Raw genomic sequence first — 27,296 nt, 5'->3', positions numbered from 1 at the left:
CTGGCTCGTTCATATAACTGTTTTGTTGAAAATAAGCGAAATTTTAAAATGCCATAACTTTCTTATTTTACATCCGATTTTGATGAAATTTTCAGTGTTGTGCTTGTTGATTTTTTCTCTTTTTATTCAAATCAAGTTTTTGTTGGGGTGGACTTGTCCTTTAAAAAGAACCATTCCATACTGTATAGAGTAAAACCTGCAGCAAACAGTAAGGCAATTAGAATGTAGTAAATATAACCTCCACTATTTTAACATATGGGGAGTAATGTATATCAATACGACCAGCAGTTCATATTTGTTAAAACCAACAATTTCTGGGAGTGAAAGTTTTGAATAATGAAGGAAAAAAATAAATCACTGGACCCCATTTCAAACATCTTTGTCGCATACACTTGTCCGCATCTCAATGTTGATGTTAGGTTTTTATCGAGAATAGGATAAGTGTAGTGATTTCAGCACAAAACTAGCAGTTATCAATGGTGTACTAACAGACCAAAGAAGGTATGAAAACTTCAATGATTCAACAATGTCAATCAATTGAAGGGGGATCTGAATGTATCTGAATATATAAAAAGTCTAAACCAAGCTAGTATACTTGATGTTACATACATTTGTTTTTACAAACCTCTCAGAGTGAAACTGGAGCAAATTCTACCACAATCTATAGCTCACTGGCAAGTGGCAAGAGGAATGGCAAATTGGCAACACTCTGTAGGCTACATGTAAACTAAATATATATATATATATTGATCTTTTCAATTCAATAAAGTAATAATTCTAATATCTCTTGCCAATTGCAAATCACCACAAGTCATCTCTCATTTTCATAACAAATGCATCATTGTAATAAGTAGAATTATTAAGGACTATTTTTGGTACAAACTAAAAAAGTGAAATCTATCAAACAATCAGTTCAATAAAATAAATTCAGTACAACAAAGCATGTATCGTACATTTAAGTAGATAAATAATTTCAGGAATGTAATCAAGTTCATTTCACAAATCAAGGTGAATAGATTTAAAAGGGAAGTTCACTTTGATATAAAATTGGTTTAATAAGAGCAGAAAAAAGACAAGCATATTAATACAGTTTTGGCAAAAATTCAAGATCTATCTAATACATCATCAGACACATTTTTTCACATTTCTTTGATTTTGTTTTTTTACTTCACACACGAATATCAAAATGAGAATTTATGGAATCTATATCACATGACATTTGGGACTGCTACTAGCATGTGACATCGCAAAATGCATTTTCTTTCAATTCATGTCTGGCATTCCCACTTATATTCGTCAAACTTTCATTGATTTGCTTTTCTTATCATTTTCTTCTTTCATGAAAACCGGCTCGATGTCAGGGTCAACTTTCCCTTTCAAGATTAATTGTGAGCATTATTTAAGCTTTTACAAAAGCTCTTCATAATTTCATCATAGTTTCCAAATTCAAACAAATGTAGTAATACCATTATTTGGAACAATAGATTAAAGCAATGGTCTAAAAATGGATAGTCAATGCAGCACAAACAGCAGTTGCTTTATTTTATTCTTATTCCTGTGATAAAAAACATTGTTTTTAAAAGTCAACAGCATCCATGCCACTGGCTACTTGTGACAAGGCAGGGTAATCGTTCTCCTTGTCCACCTTTGATTGAGCTATACAGGGCAACTCCCCACCTCTTCACCTCTTGGCAAGGCATCCATCTTTAATAGCTCATTGACATGAAGCTCCTCCATGCTCATACATTGATTCAATAGATGAAGGGCATCTATTAAATGTTTTTCATATTTCTGTAATCCACCTTTAATGGGCTGTAAGTACAGAGGGCACACTTCCCATCCTTCCACCAACCCTTCCCACTATCAGGGCAAACATTCGCAACCCCAGATTGTTACTAAACTCCTAAATACTCAAACAATACTTCTATAAGTCAAGGACAATTATGCCACTCCCATTTTGTTATTCATTTCCGATCAGACTACAAGGGGTATAATTTCCACCCCTCCAACAACTGTCTCCCTAACAGGCCATCCATTTGAAACATCTGATTGTCAATAAGCTCCTCGATGCTATCAAAATTGCTTTCAAAGATCCAGAACGTCCATTCCACTCCCTTCTGGGGATAGTACATGGTCTTCATTCTCTTTGTCCATCTCTGACCGAGCTGTAAGGGGTACGCTCCCCACCCCTCCACCGCCCCCTCCCCCTAGGAGGGCATCCATTTGTAACCTCTGGTTGTCACTCAGCTCCTCAAGGCGACTCCGGATCACCGCTAAATCTTGATGATGCTATCAGCAGAGGAAAAAGATAGAATAGAATAAAATACAAATAAGTGGGTTATTTAAATTGCACTGAATAAATAAAACCCCTGTAGATTCTACTTTTCAGTTGACATGAATGAAGAATAAGAAGAGCTGTTTTTTATCACGACTTTGTTTAACACTCTTATTGATATTGCGGAAGATACCTTCCCTTGTTGTTGGAAGTTTGGTGCTCCATAAGTTCATACATTTATAATTTATTCATCTGTATCTCCATTTAACAGATAAAAAAGGAACAAAAGAAATATCTATATTTCTGTTTGAGTTAAAGAATTAGGAAATAGTATATAACAATTTGAGCATGGAGAGAGAGGTACGACATCACGTCAAGCATTATTTGAGTCATCAACCTTGATCTCATACAGTAAATCACATCAAAATAAAAGTGCATGATGACATCAGTATCTAAATGAAAAGAATTTTATGTGCACTGGGAATTTCCCGATACTTTTCTACATTTCACTAAAACCCATACAAAATACATGCAATCATAATCCAATATCACTACCAGCCATAAATACCAATAAGTTAAGTCAAACTGTAGTTAAATAGTTTTTCAAGCTGTTTAATCTAGGTTACCATCTGTGTGCAATCAAGTGAGGTGAATATACACACAAAAAAAATAGAATGAAATTTCTGAGAAAAAAAGTGTGCGATCAAGGAATCTGCAATATGTTAAATGGTGCAGTTAACAGCAAATTATAAATACTGCAGAGGGAATAAATAATTATGAGGGGGAGTTCCACACGCACAAGTGTCCCCGTACAAATATAGAATACCGGTTCCTTAAAGGCCCCATCATATCGTTCTGTGCAAGCCTTGCGGATGAGTTGATTGCCCACTACTCATCGGCTACAAAGTTTTTAGCATGTTCAAAATTTTTTTTGTGTGCAGATCAGATTTGCGAGCGCTTCTGCGGGCAAATGCGTGTGAGATGCGTGCGAGATACTGTCAGTGCTTGTGAATGGTAGGTAGCAAAAATCGTTAATGTTACCTGCAAGGCTTGCACCAAACAACATGACAGGGCCTTAATGCCTTGAAAAGGTTTAAATTAATGAACTTGTGTAAATGCTGTGTAAGTTTTAGGAGTACATGTACAAGGAGAATATATTTCAATATTACATATAGGTTATGTAGATTCGAATCAGTGATAGGTCAATACGCAATCACGTGACCAGTTGCGAGGATCGCATTTCTTATATTCTAGGTTTTGACGTCACCTCAGTGAATATAGCTGCATTGTATTGTCTATTGTGGCATTATATTCACTAAGGTGATGTCACTCGCTGCATACAAGTTGTGTAATCAGGTAGTTTATTTGATGTACGTGCTAGTGTTAACGCATCAATTGCATGTAGAACGCGCTTGATGCATTTTCCAAAATTTTTCTATTATGACGTATATGGATCAGTGCTGCAGCAAGAATTTCATATCAGACAGCCAGATGATGAATCTAATCTCTGATGGTGATTCCACATACACTATATAATATCACAAATAGTGCCTGGTCTATCATTTAAATAAATAACATTTCAACTCCCCTCCGAAGCTATATTTTTCTCCCTGCAGAATATTTTCCCTCAGCGCTGTGCACTTCGGGCAAAATATAATCCCTTGGGAAAAATATAACTCAGTCACAGAGAGGAAATGTTATATTAAAACTCCAGGTAGGCACTATCTGTATAATAAACATGATCATGTAACGTGGTGGAATTACATCATTTTTTACACAGCACCGGCCTGTGCTAATTGGTATTATTCAACCATCACCTCTAACATGCAAGTCAGAATGCAATCAAACTGGTTGGGGTGCCCAAAAAATAAAAATGATAATCTTTACCCCCTTCTTGTCTGTTGATACTGGATGATGTATTTGGATTTGTGGAATTTTAAACCGGTTCGGCTAAAAATAACAATATAATATCACTCATGATCTTGACCAAATAGTGAACTGACAGCAAAGTGGTTACTACTGTAGCACTAGAAGGTGTTGATCATATTAAAGTCATTTGCATCAATTCCTTAATTTACAATATATTTCTCTCAAGTTAGAGCAACTCTTAACGTCTGAATGCAGAACATTTTTTTTAATGCAGCTGAATAGCCTAGAAGGGCATTTCCAAAATATTATCAACCTCTCTATTTTTCTCAATTTTTACTTCACTTCATAAACTGATCAAGCCATGGTCATTTCAGGAGTATTACAATCTTTCACATGAACTAGTAAAACAGGATTTTTTTTCATGAATGCAACACATATAGGGGGTCAGACGTACATATTGCCTAGACGCAAGCTAATTTTTAAACAATAAATATAACTTATGGGTATTTCTCGGAATGTTCCATGCATTGAATCTCATTTGATCTTTAATTCTGAATACAACCCATTTTACTTTTTTTAAGTCAAAGTTTATAATAAGTCACTTCTCTTCATGTCCTACTGTTCATGTGTTTTTTTTTTCTGACAAATTCAATTTATTAATCAATTTAAACAATTAGGCTAAGTTCTTGCTCAAATATGCCCAACTAAGTGATGAGAGAGCTTGGAGAACCAACCTGTGTAGTTTTATATGGACTAGATGCATCCAGTGGCTGGGCCATAGATGCAGTCATGAAAGACATCCCACCTCCGGGTACCTGAGTCACGTTGGCTGAACTCAGGATGTTGCGGAATTCATTGTGCCTGCGCTGGAGTTCTCTTAACTTTCTTACTGCCTTGGTGTACGTCTCTTTGGGTATCTGATTCCTGGAAGATTCATTAGATATAAAATCACAAAGTGGAAAAAAAGGTTACAGTTATTATTGTCTTTGACAAAATACCTAAAGTAGCCTCCTAGGAGCTATTTGACACAATTCCAAATGACCAATATAACATCAGGACCCATCTTACAAAGAGTTATGTTTGATCAAATCAATCGTAACTCTATGGAAATCCATTCATAACATAAGTTTTTCTACATACAATCTTCAAAATGTCCTTTGCAAACAAAAGGCGAACACACCAATTGTCAAGAAAACAAAGAATTTATGCAATTTACTTCGTATCTAGAAAACATTTTGAACAAACATGCATTTTAGATGTTGACGTTGCTGGCCGTCCATAGCTGTGATTGATCGGATCAATCGCAACTCTTTGTAAGACGAGGCCCTGATTTGTTAATGAAGGGAGAGGGATTCCATAAAGCAAAACATAGAACATAACCACAGAATGAATATACTGACTTTATAATCCACTGGTCAGCAAATCAAGTTGTGATTTTTTTGTTGTAGTGCCTTGATTATCTTGTTTAGATGATCATATGAATTCCCATTATCATCCTCATGTAGTAATAATATTATCATATATGCATTATCAATGTCATCATAATATGATCATGAGTGCTGTCACTACAGACACAAAATGAACAAACAAATACCTACACAGGAACAACTTAAGAACTATTAAAAAGAAATAAAAAAGAAAATTTGAGAATCAAAGGTATGTAGTTGAACTGTGAGACTATTTACACAACAAAAGAATGTCTTAATGTTGATGGTAAAATCATACAAATGAGTCAGAACCTTAAAACACATCTGACAATTTTCTGAAGTACTCTCATAAATAATCGTAGAAAGGTTAGAATAAAATTGACCTCGATAGAAAATATATCAGAAGTTCTAATATCCCTCTGAAGCCCACCGGTCCTCTCCCCCCAGCAGTTTCCTTAATATCTTAAAATGAAGCCTTCAAAATGAGCAATGAATACAAAGAGCAAATGCAAAACCTGACTGACTCAAGTTGAAGGGGCTGTTTCATATCAACTTAATACAACTATTGTCACTTTGCCCTTATTGTAATCCTTGATTGTGATTGGCTGACGAGCCTTGTTACCATGGTAGTTTTCGTAATGGCAAAGCTACCATGGTTGTTAACTCTTTATGAAACGGGGCCTCAGATGTTCCTGATCTTTACACGATTCACACAGGAAAAGCAAATTACCAAGTCCCTCGATATTCTCTGCCTTCACCCCTTCCCTTGACAGTCACCTTCCGTACTCGCGAGCTGCCGACGAACACAGTCAAGCAGTGAAGACAGTTTGGATTCAATAGCTGACCTTGTTACTAATATTAACTCATTAGCTTCTTCAGCAATCTTCGAATACTTAAGTTTTATGCTAACATTGGTGGTGTTTACTTTTGTTGATTACTTTACAATGCATTGGTCTTACTGCAGTACAATCGACAAATTGGCAAGCTGTGAATTTGAACTTCAACCAAAGTGTCTGCCATGCTGGTATAGCCCTGACCTCAAAAGGAATTGTGCGAAAGGATTATCTCATCTGATTTTCATGTGGAGATTAATACAGAAATACTCTTGGTAAGATTAATCAGATTGTAGTTTTGGAGACTATTTAAGAGAGAACCCCCCCCCCCCCTGAAATGTCATCAAGTGCTATAAGTGAACAGCATATTATGGGCATTTTCACGGTAACTGACGTTACATGGCACAATTTTACACACTTTTCATTGTGTGTTTGATTATCTCAATAAAACAACAAATGATGAGAGTTTGCTTCAAACTCCCATCGATTGTTGTTTTTAGTTACCATGAAAATGCCCATTTGATTAAAGGACAAGTCCACCCCACCAAAAAGTTATGAGTAAAGAGAGAAAAATCCACTAAGCACAATGCTGAAAATTTCATCAAAATTGGATATGAAATTAAATAAGAAAGTTATAACATTTCAAAGTTTTGCTTACTGGTAATTCACAAAACAGTTATATGCACATCCTGGTCAGTATGCAAATGAGAGGATTGATGACATCACTCACTCACAATTTATTTTTTTTTTATTTCATTATACGAAATATTAACATTTTCTCCTCATTGTCATGTGAAATAACCTTTGATTTTTCTCTGAACATGTGGAACTACCATTGTTTGAACACTTTTTGATTCGGTCAAGTTGGTCATTATTGTCAAATCTATAAAAATTGAAATATGATTCAAACAGCAAAAAGTAAAAGAAATAGTGAGTGAGGGACATCATTGACTTCCTTATTTGCATATCACTGAGTTGTGCATATAACTGTTTCATGAAAAATAAGCAAAAGTTTAAAAAGCCATACTGTAACTTTCTTAATCTGATTTCGATGAAATTTTCAGTGTTATGCGTGTTTGATTTTTCTCTATTGACTCAAAACAACATTTTTCTGGGGTGGACTTGACCTTTAAAATTAAAGTCCCCAGAAAAATGTTGATTGGAATCAATAGAGAAAAATAAAACAAACGTAACACTGAAAATGTCATAAAAATAGAACGTAAAATAAGAAATCACTCAATTCCTATTTCTATTGTTTTTATTATTTAAACAATAAAATATTTCAGTTTTTACAGATTTTACCAAAAAATACTCCCTTGACTGAACAAAAAATACCATTGTTCAGTCAGTCCCTTGACTGGACAATGGTAATTCTCATGCTCAGGGAAGAATAAAACTTTTGTTTGACATGACAAGGGGAGAAAAATAAAATATTTTAAATTTCATATTTCATATAAAAAAATACAAAAGAATTGGTGAGTTGGCGATGTCATGTCATCATTCCCCTCATTTGCATATTGACCAGGATGTGCATATGACATATTTTGTGAAATTAAGCAAATCTTTAGTATGTCATAAATTTCTTATTTTACATCTGATTTTGATAAAATTTTCAGTGTTATACAGTTGTGCTCAAAAGTTAAGAACCCCCACCACAAAATGCACTCCATCATGCTGAGTGATTAATATAGACAACAACAATACAATGTTCGGCAAGCCCAGAGTAACAAACTTTGTTGAATGTTATATTTTATCACCTGACTTCACAATGAAATATTTAAAACATGGCAGAACTTGAACACTTTAAATATGTTCATTTTCTGGTACGGTTCACTAACTTTTGAGCATCATGGTACTTATTAGATTTATCTCTTTTATTCAAATCAACTTTTTGAGGGTTGGGATTGCCCCTTGATTAAAGAGTCTTCCAAGTTACAACACCATAGATAATCCTATCAAAAAGTATCTACTGAAGCAAATCTGAAAATTTCAATAGAATGATAAGTGCCTTTGAGCAGCATAATCTCAAGAATAAGTCCCCAAAGCCAGACTATTGGTCTTCTATCATAGCCTTCAAAGACCCAACAGATCCAACAATTGCAGCATTTGAGGCTAACAACTTCACCCAGGGTTTCATTTCTTGCTTGGATTACAGGAGTATTCAGAGACCCTGGGCCTGATGAATCATGAATCTACACAACATAGGCCCAACGTCCAATCTCATCATCACGGCCGCAGTGCTACAGCTCTGCTCATGCTTGACCGATCAGGGTAGCACCATACTACGAAGCCTTGCAACCAACAGAGCTACTTATCAAGAACATGAAACTGCTGCGATAACCGCATCTTTTGTATTCCCTCCAAACAAATCAATGCTGGATTACAAGTTTCTATGGACAGTTGGACACCCAGACATGGAAACACCATTCATTGAAGACACCAAGTTCATCTACAGACGCGTAGGAACAGTGAAGACATCGATAAGCGTATTGAGATTTCCTTCACTAGCCACAGCTCTGGCACAGGGTCAATAAGAATCAAGATTCATGACCTTCGGTTAGCAGATTATCAAAAATTCAAACTCTCTGTGTTTCTTAGAGATCAGGAGGTAGCGATTCTTCATGACTATGTTCAGATTCGTGTTGATCATCAGGGAGCAACTACACAATCAAGACAGGTAACACCTTACGATGTAAAATAAAGTATTGTGCACAATTTCAAGTCAAGAATTGACAGCTATGTCTATACAATCCTCATAGTCTAATCACCTCTCATGTCACTACTTTGGACTGTACACTTTTCGAAGAGTACTTCTTTCCCCTAGTAAACTACTTACTTATAGATCCTTTCAAAGTCTGTATAAATTAATTGATATTCACCACCATCCTGTCTCAATACAAACATGTAACTAATGTCCATATATATTGATTTTGCACCTTCACTTAGAGGGTGTTTCACAAAGATTTGAGTATAACGTAAGAGTCGCACTTAAATGCCCACTTGCGTGCGGTATGAAATGCAAGACTGCATTGGTCAAATCATACTGTACTAAGAGGATGCGCAATACTGCGAATTAATTGCGCATAACGTGTTGGCATCAAAGTGCGACTCTGAGTCATCTTTGTGAAACACTCCCCAGTATGTACATGTGAACTGATATATAAACCTTACTGCATCGACATGAATGAGGACAAGCAATCATAGGCTGGATAACCTTTGATAAACACTTTTTATAAACACTTTTTATAAACAGACGGTGATATCTTTTCCATGGCCTGTTTCACACATACTGGTCACAATTTTTTTGACTGAAATCTATTTGTATGTGAACAAATTTAGTCTTATTAATATGGTTTCATGAATGAAAGAGAACTACTCATTTCAGAATCAACCTTAAGTTTGATTGGGGATGTCCACAAACTTAAACTCGTTAAAGTTTCATGAAAACAGGCTTGTGGCTCATTGCACCAATGCTTGTGTCAATTTTTCTTTAAGGTATAAGAGAGCACTGCCAATGACCACTGAATTACAATAACAGATAATTCTAATGATTATCAATAACTTTCCCTTTCTTCTCCATTCATATTACAGATAATGAGCACCATTTCTCCAGAAACTGAATCGGATGCATCTTCACCGACTTTGCCACCACCAACAAAACCTACACCTCAGAGAAATGAAAAAATGTGGATTCCACTAGGACTCATCTTTTTCCTCTTTCTATTTCTAATCATTCTCAAGATCTACGGGCATTTCAACCAGCCATCATATACATGTACATGTTTCCAGGAAGAAACACCATCAACAAAATCATCTTCTATAACTACCTCAACAAAAGAGTCTCTCAAGCAAGAACACACTACTCTTGATTTGAAAGTCTGTGTATAACCTACTACTTTAAAGGGGAAAGAAACCTAAGGAACAAGTAGGCTTGTGTCAAAACAGAAAAATCAAAGAATAAGAACAAAGAAAATTTGAGAAAAATCAGATAAATAATGAGAAAGTTTTGAGCATTTGAATATTGTGATCACTGATGCTAATGAGATCCTTCCATTGGCAATGCGACAAAGATGTGTGATGTCACATGTGAACAACTTTCCCTTTGATGGACTATAAAATACCCCCAAAATGTCTCTTTTTGCTTTCCTTACGGTGACAGAAGCTCTTTATACACGATGTATTATTGAAAATTCTGTATTACATGCCCACCTATAAAAATAACACATGATCTACTGATAGATGTGATAAATGAAGCAGTTTAAGTGAAATATATACTAAAGTAATAGGGAGAGTTGTTCAAAAGTGACATCACACATCTTTGTCGCATTGCCAATGGAAGGATCTCATTAGCATCAGTGATCACAATATTCAAATGCTCATAACTTTTTCACTATTTGTCCGATTTTTCTCAAACTTTTGTTGATCTGGTTCTTTGATTTTTTTCTGTTTTCACGCAAGCTATCTTGTTCCAAAGGTTTCATTCTCCGTTAAGGAATGGTTTGGAAAAGAGGATAATCCAAGGCTATCAGAGGTGATGGCCTTGGATACCCTGTTGACTAGCCTCATCACCCATCTCATTAGTCTCGGATGTTTTTGTGCCCCCTTTATATTATTGACATTTACACTGGATAGAAAAGAAAAGTGGTCTTGCCCTAAAAATATTGAAATTTAAGGCAGGAGAGGATTGCATGTGACTTATCACTGTTATCGTCATGATCATGGACTGACCCACCCATGAATGTATATATGTATAACAGGGAAAATCACATAGAATGAATATTTGGTCATGTTCCGCATAACACTCGACACTTTCACAAGTTTACTGAATCAGAGGATGCTTTTAACAATACATGCATTTCAATAGGATGCCAGGGTGATAATGTGTTGAACCCAACTAGATCCCTTATTAATCTGAATAAATAATCCTAACATATAAGATACTACACGACATGGCCCCCACCTATCTCAGTGAACTCCTTAAATTAAAATCACCCACCCAGTCTTACAGGCTTCGTAGTTCCCATGACACAATGCTCCTCAGTCTCCCACCATGTAAAACAAAGATCACACTAGGTGACCGTGCCTTTATCAGTGCTGCACCCAAACTCTGGAATAGTCTCCCTTCCTCAATAAGAAATGCATCCTCTGTCAACTTATTTAAAACCAAACTGAAATCCCACCTCTTTCAAGATAGTTTTTTAAAAAAGAAGTCACTTTTTCATGTTTTTGGTTATGTATTTTGTAGAAATAATTAATCTTTACTTATTTTTCTTCGATTAATTTAGCGAACTTAATTTTACTTTTAAAATTTTTGCGTATCCTGCAATTGTTTTTCTGCTTATCTGTTATGTATTGTAATGCGCAGTTGAGTATATCCAAATAGCAATTGCGCAATATAAATTTACAATTATTATTATTACTATAAATTTCAATTTGGAATGGCAGCAACCCAATAATTCATAAGGAAAAAAGAGGTAGGCACCCCCCCCAAAAAAAGAAGAGCATACTCAGGCCTGATTGCCAGGACAAATATCGCACAGCTCCCCATTCACTCATTTCCAAAAGTTTTGGAAGAGCTAGTTTGTCCCGTTTTATGGATCACTAGATCCATGGCTAGGTAGCTTACAACTAGAGTTATTGGCCCGTATTCTGAAGTCGGGTTTAACTTAAACTCAGGTTTAAAGTTGTGGTTTAAGTATGGACAGCCAATTGTTACATAAATCACTAAGAGTAGAGATATGATATTTCAGCTCATTTGGCTCTCAAATCATTCACAATCGTGTAGGAAGTACAAACAGATGATGATCTTCCCCATCGATGAATCAGGAAAGAGCACAGTAAACATAAGAAACATACAACTTAATAAAAAATTTTGACACTTTTGGCTTCCCATAATTTTAGCACAGAGTTAGACCATGGTCTAAGTTAAACCTGACTTCAGAATACGGCCATTGAGCGTATTCTATAGTTATTGTCAAGGGATGGGGTCTGATGAATAATCATTCATAAATGGAATGGTTATTTTTCTTGTTCACTAGATTCGGTCAAATTTTCTACTCCATTTGTAATATAATAGTAAGTGTACATTACATTTCTTATATTTGCTTGAATGATGCAATATTAGCATGAAGTTGGTGACTCCATATTTATCATCTACTTAATATGACCCTGATGAACTTATTTTTAAATCTACCTAACACTTTTGTTAACATTGACCTTTAAAGTTCTAACTGTTTTTGATTGAAAAAAAAATCTTAGATTACAATTTTAATCATAAAATCAAGCAGGTATTCCAGGAAGATAACTCCAATCTTTAAGATATTTTGCTGACAAATATCAATATCTTCTATCTATCTCCATTCTGTTTATTTAAAGTATTTTAATTTGTTATGACAGTGTATTAAATTTTCCTAAGTTAAATTTCCAATGAAATTATTAAATTACTTTTTATAAAGTTGATGTATTTGTTCGTATTCTTGTGGATGTTGCCAAACATATCTTCGTCAGGCAGAAAGATTGAATGCTGCAATTACTTGTTTTATCTTTTCCTTCCCAGGCAACTTGGACTTGCATCGCAAGCATCCTCAATTATTTTTCTTTCTGTGTGTTCTTTTGCAAACTGCTTTCGTTGAAATGCCAAATAAATTTAAATACAGAAATTGTGAAAAACAATAAGCCAGTTCGTAGTTCCTTTCTGCAGATGATCAAAAGATTCTATGCATGATCAGAGGAAGGTCATTTGTACTAAAGTGACATGGTGGTTTAAAATCTAATGAGATAAGCACCAACTTTGATATCTTGATTATTCATATATTCTTTTGAATAGTGTTTTTATTTACATCTACAAAAAAACAACAATGCGTCCACAAACGACTGGTATTTCAGTTTGCCAAGTACATTGTGCAACATGCTATGATACACATTCAAAATAGGAATGCAACAAATACCTTCCTAAAGTGTTCATTGGTGTGCTATTCTAGTCACCTGGTCTATTCAATTTCTTCATCCTGCTATGTAAGGCAAGCTTACATAATATCTTGCTTCAAAATCTGTCTATCATAATGAAAGAAATGAAAGGTCTTTTGACCAAAATTGTCCATGAAGTAACTACGAACTGGTCTATTATGCATCTGATACAGTGTATTGACAACCATGTTGACATCTAAAAAAAACAATGTTGCCACATTAGCAACCTCACCCTATGCTTCGTGTTTTGGAACTTGAATGTTTATCATAACTTTGGTGCATGTATAGAACTTCATGTTTCTATCAGTAAAAACAAACAATATGAATGCTTGTATCAATATCAACAATTACAATTATCATGATTCATAGGAACCACAAAGTAATGGGGTACTCCGGGTTAAAAATAATTATATCTAAATAAAATATAGTAAACTTCACAGAGCAAAATACTGAAAATTTCATCAAAATGTAATAAAAAATAGTTAAGCAATATTTTGTAAAAAGAGTTATATGCACATTGTCTTTCCTTTTTATTGTTATCACTTGAAATTATAATTATTTCATATTTTCATACATGCGTGTATATGCCTCCTTATAACAAGATAAGTTATAGCAATGAATATCTAATGCAAAAATATTTTATAAAAATTTTGTATAGCTCTTGGAGGACAAAATTGGAATAAGCACAATTTGATGATTTTTCAACTGTTCAACTCATATTATTCTTAGCCTGGAGTACCCTTGTAATGATCCATATGATATCTTTGATGAAAACTAGAATATTAGAATATATATTTTTAATTATGAAGCATGAAAAAATTGTTTGCGCTTATATACTTCACAAAGAGGAATAAAGTTGAATTGAAATGTGAAATTCTTACTTCAAAGCTTGTTTTTCCAGTTCCAGTTCTTCATTTTTTGCCTCCAGAAGTTGCATTTTATCTTGAAGCTTGTTGACAACTTTCTGATATTTCTGCTTTCTCTACATGGTAATGAATATAAAGGTTGAAAATTCATCAGCATCAGTAATCAGAATAAAGCACAATTTAAAGGGGTTAAGTGTATATAGCAGGAAATCATCTGTTCTAAGGTACAAATAGCTCATACTACCATAGAAAAAAAGGTATGATTTCAAGCCATTTGACCGTGTCACTGTGGTTGATTCTTTGATGTCTTTATCTTGTCACGCGGATTGAGAAAAAAAATATAGCTCACTGTGAATATCCATACAGATTTTATAGTGTACTTACTGGTTGAGTGTATCTACATGTAGGTATTAACACATTTACATCGGATTTACACAGATTGATGATGTCAGACATCATTCTCTAATTTTTCAGGTGAGCTTTGAAAGCCTCTCATCATGACCCAACCAATTGGATGAATGCATTAATTTTGATTGAATATCATAAAATTCATTAAGGTTTTATTCTTAGAGTTATTTTCTCAATTATATGACCCCCCCAAAAAAAAAACACACACATTTAAAACAATTTTTCAACCCATTTTAGTAAAATGCAAGTTAATGGACATTTTTACTTAAAAAATCTACTTTTATATAAAAGGATGAATAAACTCCTCTGAAAAAAAAACATGCTACATAACATTGGGAGCATGGTGACTATTCAACGTCTATTCAAATCCCATGGTAAATATAACTTGTGGCATATCTGAATGAATTTAACAAGTATAATGAATAAAATACTTCATTGGAAATTACCCTTCAAAAGGAAAAATACAACACAAAACCTTCATAAGTTGCATTGTTAATATCAACTGAAGACAAAAAGAAACAAACTGGAAATATGTCCCTGGCGAGAAAAGACAGTCCTTGCACCTCAAATTTTAGGATGGTATTCTTTTTATTTTATTTATGACTCTACAGTTTATCAAGTATTGTTCTGTCATATTCTAGTTGCATATTGCCCAATAATGAAGCTACTTCATCCGGACTAACCCATTATATATTGTGTTATGGCAGCCAAGTTGTCTTATGCTACCCCCCCCCAACATTTTCTAGATCAACAAGGTTTGATCACCCAAACAGCATCAAGCTTTCATCATGTTAAATATATCATTGGACTCTGGATGAGATTTTTATGTACCTTTGCATGGGCATTGGTAGTATCATCTCTCTGCTTCTGAGCTTGCCTTGCCTGACCTTCCAGATCATCTAGTCTTCGTTCAAGCTGTGTCTTCTCATCTAGCCATGTCATCTTGTGCTGGGACAGCCTCTGATTGGACAGCTCTGCCTCTTTTTCTATTGCGGCCTTGGCCAAGACTAGCTCATTCTGACACATCTCCAAAGATGCTGTAAATTATCAATAAATCAAGAAGAAAAAAAAAAAGAAAAAAGAAATTACAAATCAGAATATGAAATGAAAACAACAATCACTGGCTCTCAAAATATCTTGACTTGGGTAATCTGTATCTACTATAACTCAATACATAGTAATATTGTGTTGTATGCATACAAATAAATGAAAAGATTTCAGGAGCTAAACTTTTCTGAGGAATTTGCTTGGATTTATAAGCAAAAGATGTAAGATATTACTTGGTGCACGAAACAACTGTTTTGATACCAAAAACTTGCTCTGAAGTGTACTCACTAATAGCTGGTACAAGCATTTGCTTCTAAAACAGTATATTGTTTGTACAGGAAGTTACACATGCTTACAACTATTTAATTACATACTGCTTGATAACAAGAAAATATATTGTTTAATTAACAATTCATATCATGTAACTAAACAGCAGGGTTCCGTCTTACAGAGAGTTGCGAAAGTTCCGATCAATCACAACTATTGATGGCCAGCAACGTCAATATATGAAATGCATTTTTGTCCAAAACAGTTTATAGATATGAATGTATATCCATAAATTCGACTTCTTGACAATTTGGTATTTTCTCCTTTGTTTACAACGAACATTTTGTTAATTTCCTGTAGAAAAAATTATGTTACGGATGGATTTCCATAGACTTATAGTTGATTTGATCAATCATAACTCTTTGTAAGACGGGATCCTGGGCTCCATCTTTCAAAGAGTTGCGATTGTTCCGATCAATCCCAACTATGGATGGCCAGCAACGTCAACAACTAAAATGCATGTTTTTCAAAATAGTTTCTAACTATGATGTATGTTCACGCATTCATTGTTTTCTTGAAACCTCACTGCGCTTCTCTTTGTTTACAAAGGACATTGTTCAAATTTCCAGCAGAAAAAATTATGACACTGATGGACTTCCATAGAGTTACAATTGATTGAATCAATCAACACTCTTTGTAAGACAGCGTCCATGGAAAATGGAAAGTAAAAATAATTATACCTTTGATATTATCATTTTCCATCATGAGGTCCTGCTCTGCTGCATGTGTGTCCTGCAATTCAGCCTTTAATCTAGCACATTTCTCTCTCATCTGTGTGCTGATGGTTTGCTCATGCTCAAGGTCCTTCATCTTTGTATTATGATGCTCTAACTTGGTTCTACAATTCAAACAAAAGGGTGAGATAATAAAAAAATTATTTTCCCTGCTTTTTGGTGAAATTTCATATACGTTATTTCGACTTAAATTTTTTTTCCTGCACATATTATGTATTGTGACTGTGCAATTCTTCAAAACACTATACACACAATCAGTATTTTCATTTTTTTATAATAATAATAGTTATTAGTTACATTTATATAGTGCTTTGTGTTTGTAATCGCTTTACATTGTAATTATTATCATCCCGGTCATAGGCAACATCTAAATATATTGACTGGACTGTAAATACCATGTTTTTTCAAGTAACGATCCCAGGACTCAATGTGGAACAAATAAATAACAATATGCTTCCTATGTTCTTTTTTAAAGACAAGTTTTGGTATGACGATCGAGTCGATAATTAAGAAAATGAGATAAACAACTGGAGTAATACCTAAAAAAGGTAATGGTGATATGTGTCAACCAGGTCTTTGTATAACAAATATTTTAAATAAATAGCTTACATTCTTTCATTTTTAGAATTGTACAATAATAATGAAAACTTAAAATAACAATGAAATAAATAATAAAAATGAAATAATGATAATGAAAATGCAAAATTGATAGAAGTCATTTAATGACATTTTTTCCCCAAATTGAATTATGTGCCTATTACAAATTATGGCTACTTACTTTGTAAGCTGTAGTTCTCTTTCAGCTTGTTCACATCGTTTCTCAGCTTCTCGGATTCTCTCTTGCCCGTTTTCTCTCTCTGCGTATCTCTGCGATTCTTCATCAATCTTTAACCTCTCGACTTCCTGTAGTCGACCTTCTAATTCTAACCTGAAATGAAAGACGCATTCATTAAGGAATGTTTTAAGTTTCATTGGCCCGTATTCTGAAGTCAGGTTTAATTTACACTCTGGTCTAAAGATGTGGTTTAACTATGGATAGCCAATTGTGACATAAATTTCTAACAGAGAGGGTCATAGTATCATCTAATTTGACTCTCAAATCATTGGTAATTGTCTGGGAAGATTAAATAAGATAATTGTCTTGACCATTAATGAATTACGAAAGAGCACAGGGAACATAAGAAACATACCATGTGAACAAATTTTTGACATATTTGGCTTCCCATAATTTTAGCACAAAATTAGACCATGGTCTACGTTATACCAGAGTTCAGAACATGGGCCATTAGGAACATCAACAAACATAATTTCTAAGGCATTCACTTCAATGCTGGGCATGATTGTTTAAAATTATATGGCAGTTATCAAATTAAACAAAATTACGTGCAATGTATTTAAAATAAATCAAAGCTTTGCAATTCAGTGAAAAGATCTACTTCTATTTCATCAAAGTTGCAGCAGAGAAAGCTTCAGCAATTCATTTCACCCTTTATCACAGCATATAAGGCACTTTCTGTTCTTCTATCCATTTGGTGCCTTGAAATTACTTCACAGCTGCTTGTGCAAAATTATACCAAGACATACATTAAAGATAAATGAAAGTAGTTGCAGTAAACACTGATTTCACGAGAAAGTCTGTAAAACCAGGCTTAATTGTCACTATATCATCGAGGATCTAGATCTGAGACAGTTACATAAACTGAACTTAGTGAAAAAATCTTGAAATGTCCACACTGAAGATCACCAACAGATAAGCGCACGTGGGACAGTATATTATTACTGCTTTGAATGTCGGCCCGACACTTGACCCGAATCCCTTGCTTATTTGCTAATTTCTCCGTTATTACACAATTTCTTCCAGAATCATTTGGCACATGTTTTTATTTATACAAACAGACACTTTGGTGGTCAATTAATTGGATTCTGTACAAACTCATTTTTAGATCATTACCACAACTGGCATTTATCTTTAAACATAACAAAATTTCTTGAATATTTTTTTTTTCCAAATAAGTAGCTGGTGAGTGTTGCCAAAGATACTACAAGGGAAAGATCGGACAGTACATAGACCGCGTAATGAAACGCTCGGGAAGAGCGCCCTACAGCGTTGAGTAAGTAACGACCTTTTTTACCTTTGCGTATCGCGAGATGGTTGTGTACAAAACATATGAGAGAAATGGTAAAGGGGTGAAGGAATAGACGATTTTTACATCTTAAATTCTTTCATTCAATTTTTACCCCCTCAAATTTGAGATGAATATAATTAAAAGATTTCTTGGTAATAAAATGTGGAATTATTCCCATGTGCCACCCTTGAGCCCTCTCCAAACTCCCTCTCTCTTTTTTCCCCATATGTTTATACACAGTCGCGTGCCGATATGCGAAGGTTTACTTACTCAACGCTGTTGGGGCGCCCTTCCCCATAAGCATTTATCGAGTGTTTCAAAAAAATCTTTGGTGTTGCTTACTTTTCTTCTTCCAGTTTGTTAATCCTATCCCATTCTTCTTCCCTGACTGATTGCATTTTCTAGCCACCTCTCTCTCTTTGTCAGCAACGGCGTTAGTCTGGACCTCAAGGGACTTCTCTAGTACCTCGTGTTTGCCTTTCAGACCTTAAGCGGAAAGGGGTTACACAATCAATGATGTAAAATACATGCTTGAGGATTTCTCCTCTTTTTAAACTTGTTCTCAAATGGCTGCCTCAGGTCTGAATTTCACATGAATACATAATTTCATTTTAAAAACCTGGGTACGGTAACACAAAGGATAGCGATTCATCGTACGATTTTCACGATTGATTGTACATTGTAGTCAATGGAATCAATCGAAGAAAAATGTTCTACAATTGATTGCTAAGCTTTGTGTTACAGCCCCCTGGACTTAGTTTACTAGGAATTGATAACACAGGGCCTGTCGTATAAAAGAATGGATTAAACAAATGAGTAAGTGTCCTACATCACATGAGCACTTATTTGTTAAAATTTGAAATACTGTTGGGCAATTCCACAGGTTGGTGACATGAGCTTAAAAATTCAAATCCAATATTTTCTTGAATTTTTTTAATACTTTAAGTCCTTCATACATGATAGTTTCAGGAACAAGAAATAAAAAGTTTATTTCATATGTATACTTTGGAAAAAATGGTCAAAAATTGTCTTCCATTCTGTACCAAAATACAAGAAAAATGGTGAAAAATGAAATATGCCTAATTACCATTTTGTTATTGCAACAACATACCAATTTATATATTTCTGAAGTTTAGAAGAGTCAAATTACTTAAAAATACACAACAGCTTTTCAAGTAAATTTGTAGAACTCATTCAAAATTGAATATTGCAACCTGCTCAGGTGATGTAACGTGAGTAACCGAAAAAACTGACTTTGTTTTCTGAGAGAAAAAATCTTCACAGTTAATTGGTGGGATTTTAAATTCTCTTTCTTCAAACAATCTTTGACACAGTGATGACTATCAAAATCATTAAAAAGTACAAATTTTTATAATAAAAATGATGAAGAAAAACTGTTACGTGAGTAACTTTGTAACGTGAGTAACCATCATGTAATGTGAGTAACCAGTAAAAATTAGTTTTAGGTAAACATTTTCTGTGGGATGTCAAGTTTTAAGTCTCATGAGTTGTGAAGTTATTTTTGATTAATTAATAGCAAAATGAGGGTACACCTCTTGATGTGACTCTTTATTCATAAAAATATCAGTGGTCATACAATCACACAAAAAATTGAATATTAGTAGAAGTATTCACAATGCGAGAGTGCATTAGTAAGACTTGGTTTCGATAAACCAAACTTTAAGAGTGTTCGAACAACACATTGAATGTCCTTTACACTTGTAACCCTCTACTAGGCCGGGTATTTTGGGAGTTGATATGGCCCGGGGGGTGGGGAGAGGGGGGGGGCTCCAGGCCCCCCTTGAGATCTAGGCCATTGGCCGCACGATCACGCCAAAAAAATTGCGCGCAGGTTGTCTTGGACATAATCTACAATACTATACAGTAATTTATTTCATGCAAATTGGTATTCAGCGATTATGCTAATTTATGCATAATTAGTAAGCGAAATCATACTTTTCCCTCCTAATCCCTAATAAAGCTCCAATTGTTCCAATTTTTGGTATAAAATCTCTTTTTGATGTTCCTAGCAATAAATTTTACACACATTATTGAATTTTTAATGACATGTGTGTTGTTAACCATACATGGACAAAATGTAACGTGAGTAACTGTAACGTGAGTAACCATATTATCTGCACCCCAAGTAAAAACCATGTGTTCTTTATTTTTTTAATTATATACAAAGTTTGTCTCCCTAATATACTTCTTTGAAAAGGATATAATCAACTTTCATAAAAGCCTTGTATGAGGAGACTTTTCACCTATGTCGACTTTTCATTTTATGCATGTCCAAATCATGTAACGTGACGTGAAACGACACATTCCAAAGATTTGCCAGGAGCATAATGAAATTTCCAAAGTTTTGTTTTTATACAAAGGATAGTCAGACTGTGTACTTTGTTGTGATAAGGAGATGTTTAGTTCCTATCAATAATAATGGAGTTACAGCTCCAAGTATGAGTCAAGGTGTCTCCAAATGTAACGTAACCGTGGAATAGCCCTATTGAATTTCATGTTCTGAGCTGTAATGGATCACAAAATTTATGTGCAAGAAAACCATTATGCTGTGTTTTATCTGAACTGATACTAACATACACACTTCTATTTTTAGCAAAAAAGTCAATTACATACAAGCTGGTTACTCAAATCATTCACTATGGGTGAAAGTATATACCATGACAACGAAAAGCATTGCCAAGAAATGCCCTCTGAATTAATATCATATCACAGGTGATAGCACCTCCTCCTTCAGGAGACAAACACATAAAAAAAAACAACAAAGAGAAAGGAAATAAATCTAATTTCTACAAATTTCATTTTTGGTTTATAAGACCTCAATCATTTTTATCAAAAACTGAATTGAATGCAAGAGGATGCTTGCCTTCCAGTTCATTGACAAGTCCATCCTTTTCCCTCTCCAGCTCTCCCTTAGTCTTCATGGCAGCCATCTTAAGATCTGTCATCTCCATCTTGTGTCTGTGTAGGGTCTCCTCCATGCGGTTCCGCAGCTCCATGGTCTGTTTCTCCAGGTCGTGCGTCTTTGTGGTAAGGCTCCGATGTGTGTCCTGAGAGATCCCTAGCTCCTTGGTCAACTGCTCCATGTGGAGCTGGAGTGACTCCTTCTCGCTCTGGAATGCAAGCAACACAACTTGGATGTTTAATGTGAATCTATATCAAAGCACAATTTATTCTTGCTTTTGTTGGTACTAAAATTTACAACTTTCATTTATTTCAGCAAGAATAAACTTTCAGTATTGAAAAAATGATACCCCCCTCCCGAATTGAATCTTACTTTTTTTTAGCCCTGGCCGATTGGAAATTTATTTTTTAAACTCTCTGCTTCTTTCTGTCATTTTACTTATGTTGATTTAATAATTCAAATTATATTTTTAAATTTATATTGCAAAATCTATGTGCTTTTATGGCCAAATAAACAGATAATAATAATACTACTAATACTTACAATAATGAATCTTTGAGTTTGCATCTAATCTACTACACACTGTATGAAAGAATACCCTCTTCAGTTGTAGCATGTTCTGATAGTTGTCTGGCTTGTAACCTTGATACATGATCTGACTGAAGACCCGACTGCTCTCTCTGAGCTCTTATCTCATCTGATAAACCATTACTCAAAGAAATCTCTCCATACACTCACCTGAAGAGCCTTGATAGTTGTAGCATGTTCTGATAGTTGTCTAGCTTGTAACCTTGATACATGATCTGACTGAAGACCCGACTGCTCTCTCTGAGCTCTTATCTCATCCAACTCTGTTAGGAGACCTACAAAAAACATAGGAAGTGAGATCGTAACGATCAAGTTCTTGCATAAAATCATCTACAACACTTGTCAGTTACCACCTTTTTTTAGTCACAATTCAGGGTGATCAGAAATGAAAATTACATTTTCATAATTTTTCCAACAAAGGAAACAAATATGGTAAAATAAAATAGCTATAACAGCTATATAAAACACCTAAGAAGAGGAATTATTCCACACTTGTAGAGTTTATACTGACCTTTGACCTTGAGGTTGAGTTGTGCATTGTCCCTGTACAGAGTTCTGACCTTATCGCTGTCATGCGAGTTCTCCTGACTGTATTTGGCTACAATAGCTTCCTTGTCTCTATGAAGATTCTTTATCTATAGATATACAGGGATACATGAACACAAGATAAAAAAGAGAAAAATAACACTCAATTGTATCACTTATAAATTTCTAAATGCAAGCTCAACCACGGTTCCCAGCTTTCCAAGAAAACGAAAATGATTTTTCCCCATATGAAGTTAAAAAATTTCCTGAGAATTATTTAAACCCATTCCCAGTTTCGCATGTTTTCTAAGTTGTTGCAGTGAATTACATGTATTTTCAGTATCAAAGCAATAATGTAAATTTAATTAGTACCACCATAACCAGTAATTCAATTGATGCTGTTTTGATATGCAACAAACATGCTTTCGACTTTTCGGCTCATCAAAATTCCCGGATTTTTCCTCTGATTTGAGGTATTTTTAAAAATCAAATTCCCTTACTTTTCCCTGAATGGAAAAAGTAAATATCATTTTCCCTGATGTGCTTGGAACCCTCTCAACAGTCAACAAGCTCTAAGTTGTAATGAAAGAATTGTGAACACGCAAGATTACACAGAAAAATGTATTTTCAATTTTGTAAATGTTAAGGGATTGAACTTGTTTGTTCAGTTTCAAGACTAGGAGGACAACATATCAATATATAAAAATAGAAATAAACCCTCTTATTTCATTTAGGGAAAGATAAGACATTATGCTAGTAAACTATACATAGCCCACATGGCTTATTCCGATATACATGTACAATACATGTTCTCATATTGTATTGAAAAAATACAAACATAACTATATCGAATTGCATTTTGATTTCATCTATTACTCTCTTATACTCTGCCTGTTCTTGTTGTAACTCCAACTTACAAGATGAATGTACATATATGTTAACATATCGTAAATCTTTGACTAAACAATGAAAAAAAAATCTATATGCTAACATTAAAAAATATGACATCAATGTCTATTGCTTCCTTTTCCTATTCTAAATCACTTGTTTTATTAAAGCAATTTGAATACTTTTAGAATTAATAGTCATTACAACAAAAATGCCTGGAATTAAAATTCCTTGATCTAGTTTCAGAGCTGCATTGAGACAATTTTTTTTAATACAAATTGCTAAACTACATGTAGCTTGTTCCTTAAGGGAAAATGTAATATTTCTGTATACCACCCCAGGTTTATTTCCAATTCGTCTAATGCCAATTCGTCCAATTGTCAACTAGTCTACTATCATTTGGTCTATCATCAGTTCGTCCACTCACCACATGGTTTACTTTCATTTAGTCTAATGCCATTCCATCTAATAACCGGTTGGTCCAAAAGCCGTTTAGTTCATATACCATTTGGTCTAATTGGACTAAGTGATAAATTTTGCAAAATGAATGAAAATGAAATGGATATTAGACCAACCGTTAATGAGATGAAATGGTCATAGACGAAATGGTGATTAGACGAAATGGTTGTTAGACCAAATGTTGTTAGACGAAATGGTTGTTAGACAAAATGTTGATGGACGGAATGGCATTAGACTCAATGAAAGTAGACCATGTGGCGAGTGGACGAGTTGGCAGTAGACGAATTGGCAATGTACCCCATCCCCATAGCACAATCCAACTGTGCACTGGAACTGTTGCATTGATCCGAACATACCTCTGTTTCATACTGCATCTTAATTTCTTCCACCACTCTCTTATGCTCTGTTTGTTCATGTTCATACTCTGATTTCAAGAACGAATGTTCGTAACGCAGCTTGTTGAATTCACTCCTATAATGCTCAACATCTTGCTCCAGCTCGGTGAAACGTTCTCGGAACGGTTGCTCAAGATCTTCGGCTACTTTCAGTTTGATCAGCTCCAACTTGTCTGCTGTAAGAGCCTACAGTAAAAAGAGAGAGAGAAAAAATTAAAAAACAGAATATAGTTCACATTTTTTAAATGCCAGACCACCAGTTTTAACCTGGTTACAATTAGTATCATGTGTAAAAATAAGGCAGGAGAGGCAGTCTTCATGATCTCAGGTATTTGGTGTTGGTGATTGGGGAATTTACACACAGATCATCAACACCAGCTGTATTGATCGGTCCAGCAGCAACATTCAACACCAGCACTCAACACAATCTGCCAGAAATATGTCAGTTTTGCGGTCAATCCCAACACCAGCCTCATTTTAAGGACACAGTTGTGGCCTGTGTTGATGCAACACCAACACCAGATTCACCCAATGTAGTAAGCAATAGTACTAGCAAGCAAAATTCTTTATAATTTAATCCAATTGACCATATTCAACTGTTTTTATCACACAATATTGAACATAAATGCCAAAGTTTACATTAAATTTTCCCCAAAATATTGAATTGGGCAGATTTAGCATTTGAATAATTAACCTGTAGCAAATACTGACTATACAATACATAATAAAAGATAATCTTGCTTCATCAATTTTAGATTTGATTTTCATTAATGCTTGTCATAAATTCAAGCTAAATACAGAAGTGCGAAATAACAAAATATTCTATTTCTTATGAAAAAGACATTACTTTTTCTCATGACCTGCCATTTCTTTTAGATTAGCAATCTTAATGATTTAAAAGACCTCAAAGCGAGTGAATAAATTCTTTCACACCATACCTGAGCCCTGAATTCATCCAGTTCAGCACATTTGATTGCCAGTTCCCTGTTAGTTCTGTTGACTGCATCTTGAAGTCTCTCCTCCATGACCTGACAATCCGATGTAACCTGATCAAGTTCCCTCTGTAACCGGCTATTCTCATCCTGCAATCTGACGTTCTTGAAATTTACATCAAGATATATTCAAAGATAATAATAACAATTAACAATGTCATATTCAACCCAGGGTAGCCACTTCAGTTCTGAAAACTGTTCTACCAGCGGGCCCTGCTTAACATGATAATGTATTAATTACCCCCGCTTTAGCACAGCTACCTTGATTGGGTGCTCGAGATTTCGAGGGATTTCTTCCTACCAGGTACCCATTCACCTCACCTGGGTCAAGTGCGGCAGTGTGGATAAATTTCTTGCTGAAGGAAAACATGCCACGGCTAGGATTCGAACCTGTGATCCTCTGTTTGAAAGGCAAGAGTCAGAACCACTAGACCACGATGCACCCATAAAGATGTGATATCACCCTTAACTTGCTTATCTGGCCACAACATGACTTTCAATTTGTACATATTTACTGATATGGCTAGATGGATCATTTCTATGAGAATTTATATGGTCAAGGGGTCTACACGTATCTGTTATTAAACATATCTCTCCTTGGATATTATCATGTGTGTACATAATCATTGTTATATGTTAAATTATGTGCTATATTTTATATATTTTTTAGAGATGCTCTATGAGAAAGGGGAGCTGCTAGCGACCATTGCAGAAAGAGTTACTTTAATTGCAGCTTTTTTCGCAAAGAGCTAAAGAATTCATATCTTTATGCAGTATAAATTGTAACTAGACAAGTGAGATCAAGGCCCCATCTTACAAAGAGTTATGATTGATCCAATCAATTGTAACTCTATGGAAATCCATCAGTGTCATAATTTTTCCTACAGGAAATTTGCAAAATGTCCTTTGTAAACAAAGGCAAACACACCAAATTGTCAAGAAAACAATGACTTCATGTAATTTACATCATATCTAGAAAACATTTTGAACATTGGTGCATTTTAGATGTTGATGGCCGTCCATAGTTGTGATTGATCGGATCAATCGCAACTCTTTGTAAGACGGGCCCCAGATTGTATTATGATTCTACTCACTTTGTGTGTTCGGCCTTGAGCATCTGATAATTTGTCTTGTGCATCTCTCCTCTCATCCTTTCATCGGTCAACATCTTCTGCAGTTCTGTTTCCTGATTAAGATTAGTGATGGGTCTCTGGTCCAGGCCATGGCCTAGGCCCAGGCCAGCTGTAGGCTGTCCCATGGTCTCGGTGGAGGTGAGAAGGGAAGTCCGTTTGAAGAAGGACCCGTGAAGCCAGGTCCAAAAGAGGAGCCTCCTGGGAAAGCCATAGTGCTATAACACAAGAATGACAGTTTGTAGTAGAAGCTTGGTAAAAATTAGTTTACAAAATAAAATCTAACCACAATGCCTGGAGTTTTTTTTTCATAGGAACTCAAAGGCCCATAGAGGTTTTAATTGTACCATGTACAAAGCCATGGATTATGCAGATTTTTGTAGAGTAAAGTTGCCAAACATCGGACGGTTCCAAATATCGACAAAAATGACTTGAACTACCTCCCCATAACTACAGGGACCCACACTGGTAGGGACTTGCATGCATGCATAAGATATATGAACATACCTGCTATTGAA

At 34.9% G+C, this 27,296-nt stretch overlaps 1 protein-coding gene and 1 pseudogene across 1 annotated transcript; one reads left to right on the top strand and one right to left on the bottom strand.

The window, feature by feature from the left end:
- Nucleotides 1–1,956: 1,956 nt before the first annotated feature.
- LOC121411838 (centrosomal protein of 83 kDa-like) lies at nt 1,957–26,992 on the bottom strand. Its single transcript, XM_041604709.1, is given in 16 exon segments — nt 1,957–2,289; nt 4,163–4,225; nt 4,879–5,068; nt 14,252–14,352; nt 15,476–15,681; nt 16,699–16,856; nt 17,531–17,680; nt 19,221–19,275; nt 19,278–19,364; nt 21,763–22,009; nt 22,540–22,664; nt 22,901–23,024; nt 24,618–24,842; nt 25,595–25,745; nt 26,743–26,926; nt 26,929–26,992. Coding segments are annotated over 16 exon segments (2,334 nt in total). The 3' UTR covers nt 1,957–2,085.
- On the top strand, nt 8,439–10,386 carry LOC121411839 (annotated as a pseudogene).
- Nucleotides 26,993–27,296: the final 304 nt, after the last annotated feature.

Source organism: Lytechinus variegatus, chromosome 3, assembly GCF_018143015.1.
Source record: "Lytechinus variegatus isolate NC3 chromosome 3, Lvar_3.0, whole genome shotgun sequence".
Taxonomy (NCBI): Eukaryota; Metazoa; Echinodermata; class Echinoidea; order Temnopleuroida; family Toxopneustidae; genus Lytechinus; species Lytechinus variegatus.
Note: the sequence above shows the minus strand (reverse complement) of the source record. Positions and strands in the feature narration are given on the sequence as shown.